The sequence below is a fragment of the Condylura cristata genome, unplaced genomic scaffold, assembly GCF_000260355.1.
Source record: "Condylura cristata isolate star-nosed mole 26May11 unplaced genomic scaffold, ConCri1.0 scaffold00015, whole genome shotgun sequence".
Lineage (NCBI taxonomy): Eukaryota > Metazoa > Chordata > Mammalia > Eulipotyphla > Talpidae > Condylura > Condylura cristata.
The window spans coordinates 278,230-279,636 of record NW_004567116.1 but is presented as its reverse complement, the minus strand read 5'-3'; the positions used below and the strand labels follow the sequence as shown (position 1 = coordinate 279,636).

The window sequence follows — 1,407 nt, the reverse complement described above, 5'->3', positions numbered from 1 at the left end:
GCCGGTCCGCTCACCGTGTGTCCGGGAGACCCCGAGTGTCCCCGTCAGAGAAGGAGCGCGTCCTCAGCCCGGGCAGACGGGCGGGGGCAGGGAGCCCACTGGAGCAGGCCGCGGTGGACACAGGGGTCCCGACCGTCCCCACAGCACCCTCTGAGGCCCGAGTACCGGTCCCCGTTCCTGCAGACCGCCCAGTTCCTCTTCAGCCACCTCTACTTTGAATACCTGGGGAACGTCATCGCCCTTGGCAACCTGGTGGCCATTTGTGTGAGTGTGGGGTGCGGGGGTGCCCTTCTGCCCGCCGCTTCGGTGCCCGCCTGCCACGCCCTCCGCTCTGGCCCCGCAGGGCTTTCTGGTGAGGGACGCGGAAGTGCCGCCTGCTGACCGAGACGACTTCGTCCTGGGGGTGAGCGCCGGGCCTCCTGCCGAGGGGGCCGAGGCCCTCGGGTGTCCCTCCCGGGGCTGGGGTGGGGCCCCGGGGGCTGGCCGGCCCGTTGGGGGAGTCTGCGCTGTTTCCGGGGCTCGGGGGTGTCCGCCAGGACCTCTGGGTCAGGGAGCAGGTGCAGGCGGGCGTGGGGTGCACTGAGGTCACTCAGGTCACCGAGGACAAGTGTGGGCAAGAAGCGGGGCCCTGGGACCGGGTGTGGGGGCTGGGCGAGGAGGGGCGACGGCGCCAGACCTGTGCCCTGCAGGTGCTCAACTGCGGCTTCGTCCTGTATTACCTGCTGGAGGCGCTGCTCAAGGTGCTCGCCCTGGGCCCGCGGGGCTACCTGTCCTACCCCAGTAACCTGTTTGACGGGCTCCTCACCCTCGTCCTTCTGGTGAGCCCAGAGGGCCGGGCCAGCCTTCAGCGTGCGCACCCCGGGGCCCTGCGCTGGGCTGGACTCGGGCTCCCGCCTCCAGGGACACGGGGCTGGTGGCGCTCGGGGCGGCTGCGGGCTGCGGGAGACGGGATGGGCTGCCCCGAGCGTGTGGGGCAGGCCGGGCACCGCAGCCCTCGCCGGCTCACGGCTCACAGCAGGACCTGGGTGCGGTGGGCAGGGCGGGGTCCTGGGGCAGCTGGTGGGGCTCCCCGTGTCGGGGGTCGCAGGTGCCATTCGGGGCCGTGGCGACGTCGGGGGCCGGCGCGGGGGCCCTGGGATCCCTGTGCGCGGCCCCGGTCCGAGTCTAGGGTGCCGGGCTGGCCGCCCTGCCCGCTGGCCTCGCCTCTGGCTGCCGTCCCCTCGCGGCCCGGCTGAGCGGCGCCGTCTCCCCTCTGGCGCCTGCAGGTCTTGGAGGTCTCCACGCTGGCTGTGTACGGCTTCCCTCACCCAGGCTGGTACGTGACGGGCGAGGCCCAGCAGGGTCTCTGGGAGCGGCGCTCTTGCGGGGTTCTGGTGGGCAGGGCGTCCCTGCCGGGGCTGTGAGTAC

At 73.2% G+C, this 1,407-nt stretch overlaps 1 protein-coding gene across 1 annotated transcript in view; it reads left to right on the top strand.

Moving 5' to 3' along the window:
- Positions 1 to 1,407, top strand: part of TPCN2 (two pore segment channel 2) — a 27,059-nt gene that overhangs the window by 16,069 nt on the left and 9,583 nt on the right. The window contains exons 12-15 of the mRNA XM_012725111.1: positions 49 to 264; positions 344 to 403; positions 690 to 818; positions 1,266 to 1,315. Of these exons, the coding sequence (XP_012580565.1) occupies positions 49 to 264; positions 344 to 403; positions 690 to 818; positions 1,266 to 1,315 (455 nt within the window). The remainder of the gene's footprint in view (positions 1 to 48; positions 265 to 343; positions 404 to 689; positions 819 to 1,265; positions 1,316 to 1,407) is intronic.